Source organism: Cyprinodon variegatus, unplaced genomic scaffold (assembly GCF_000732505.1).
Source record: "Cyprinodon variegatus isolate N-32 unplaced genomic scaffold, C_variegatus-1.0 Scaffold120, whole genome shotgun sequence".
Lineage (NCBI taxonomy): Eukaryota > Metazoa > Chordata > Actinopteri > Cyprinodontiformes > Cyprinodontidae > Cyprinodon > Cyprinodon variegatus.
The window spans coordinates 1,289,054-1,291,002 of record NW_015150573.1 but is presented as its reverse complement, the minus strand read 5'-3'; the positions used below and the strand labels follow the sequence as shown (position 1 = coordinate 1,291,002).

The following is a 1,949-nucleotide window of genomic DNA, read 5'->3' as shown; positions in this document are numbered from 1 at the left end:
ATAAAATATATACACATATAGCTCTTCTGTATATATATCTGTAGGTATATCTATGCATATGTAAAAAACTGGTAAAGAAAGGAAGTCCTGAGTCAGTTCCACCTCTCTATGTTGGCCAAACACAGGAAATACATGCAAATGTGTGGTTCACCTGGGAAAATTGATAAAGTTAGGAGCACTAACGGCCCTGTTGGCGTCTCAGGCTGCAGTGAGGTCTCACCTGGGTCCCAGCTGGGCACGCCCGGGTGCTCGTCATCTGGCAGGGTGCTGTCGCAGTCTGCCCCGTCTGCCAGGCTGCCTTCTTCCTCCACGATGTGCAGCTTGTCCTCATCGTCCGACTCCGAGCCCGCCTCCAGCACATTGTTGTAGTTGGTCACTGCGCGACAAGAAACAAGGAGACTTCTGATTAACCAGACGCTCTGCTTTATAAACACCTGTGTGTGTTTTCTGTAATTATGAGTGCTGGGAGTGAAAGGTTAAAGTCTGTCCAGGTTAAATACATGTAGCCTGCTGTTTTAATGTCAGAACGATTAAAAAAGGGACTGCAGAGGGGGCAGTGATTAAACAACTGCAGCAGATGAGATGAAACTTGAAGTGACCTCCATGGAGGGGGGAACAAAAGGGCGGAATAAACCAGCTAAGACGCCAACAACCTGGTGAACTGGGCCTTTAGAGAGACGTCTCACCCAGTGGTGCAGACTCACTGGTTTCAGCGCTGCGTGGGAGGCGGTGTGATGTGGTCGCCCGTGTTATGGGCTGGAGAGACGGGGGTTATTACAGGGAGGACATTTTCCTCACACACTCTTTTTTTTTATTTTTTTCAGCTACGTGTGCGTTTGTTGTTCCCGCGTCTTCTTTTCATTTCCCTCCGTCTCTCGATTCCACCTGGGCTTTCATTGCCTCCCCCTCCTCTCCCTCCCTCCCGCCTCCCCCTGCTCCGCTGAGAGAGCTACAGATCCTCTCAGAGGCCAAATCAATTCTCCAGTGAGAGCCGCTCAGTCAGCAGAGGGCCCGGGCTGCCAGCGCTCCAACTACCTCTCACATCCACACACCACCTGCATTCACTCACTGAATGCCAGTACAAAGCACCTGAGCGTAGTATTTTTTTTTATTTATTCTCTACCTCGTCGCCCACCTCTTTCTGAAGAGGCTGAAGGAGGAGGCGTATCAGGGAGAATTGTAAGCCTACGTTTCAATCAATGAGAACAGTTTGGGAGGGTTTCTCCCTCTCTTTAAGCGCCGACCGGGTCGTTACAGCCGCCTCTGTTGGACCTGCGTGGTTCAGCCTGAGGAGGGGGGCGGCGGCCATGGAGGGAGATGCTCTGTTATTTGTTGAGCCATTCTTGATGGTCATGAAATCCTATCAGGTTTCATCAGGAGGGGTTGTTTCACCCTCAGCTTTTATTATTTTAGGTGTGAGAATCCTAGCTCACAATGTTTTTGCACCACAAACTATAAATCTGCACTTTACTGAAGAAAGGCAGCTAAATATGCATCGTTTTGAATTCCAGATAAAATGCCACAGATAGATGTTCTCCATTCTATCCGTTTTACACCTGAGCTGTTTTGTATGGGGTTACTTTTGTTCCAATATTGTTGCAAGCAAAAAACATGGTTTGTAAATCAAAACTTGGGGGAAAAAACATCAGTTTTCTTAATGGAAACGTGAAAAACATGGATTCTAAATATAATTAATGAAAATGGAAAAAGGTCAAGAAAATATTCTGCTTTTTTTCTTAGATTACATTTTTTAAAAAGTTTTTTCAGTTTTTTAATCGTTTTATTTTCTTGAATGTTATATACACTGTTTTTTCAAATGTATTTTTTTTTACGTTTATTTTTCTGCTGGAGTTTTATGAACTGTATTATCTCAAACATGCGCTTCACTTTCGTCCACGTAATATAGAAATCTGTCTTCGTTCTTCACAAAACTGAAGAAAAAAAATCAA

General features: G+C 44.8%; 1 protein-coding gene across 1 annotated transcript in view; it reads right to left on the bottom strand.

Moving 5' to 3' along the window:
• The window catches only part of zeb1 (zinc finger E-box binding homeobox 1), an 85,263-nt gene that overhangs the window by 24,558 nt on the left and 58,756 nt on the right, over window positions 1-1,949 (bottom strand). The window contains exon 2 of the mRNA XM_015375529.1: window positions 221-376. Coding sequence (XP_015231015.1) covers window positions 221-376 — 156 coding nt within the window. The remainder of the gene's footprint in view (window positions 1-220; window positions 377-1,949) is intronic.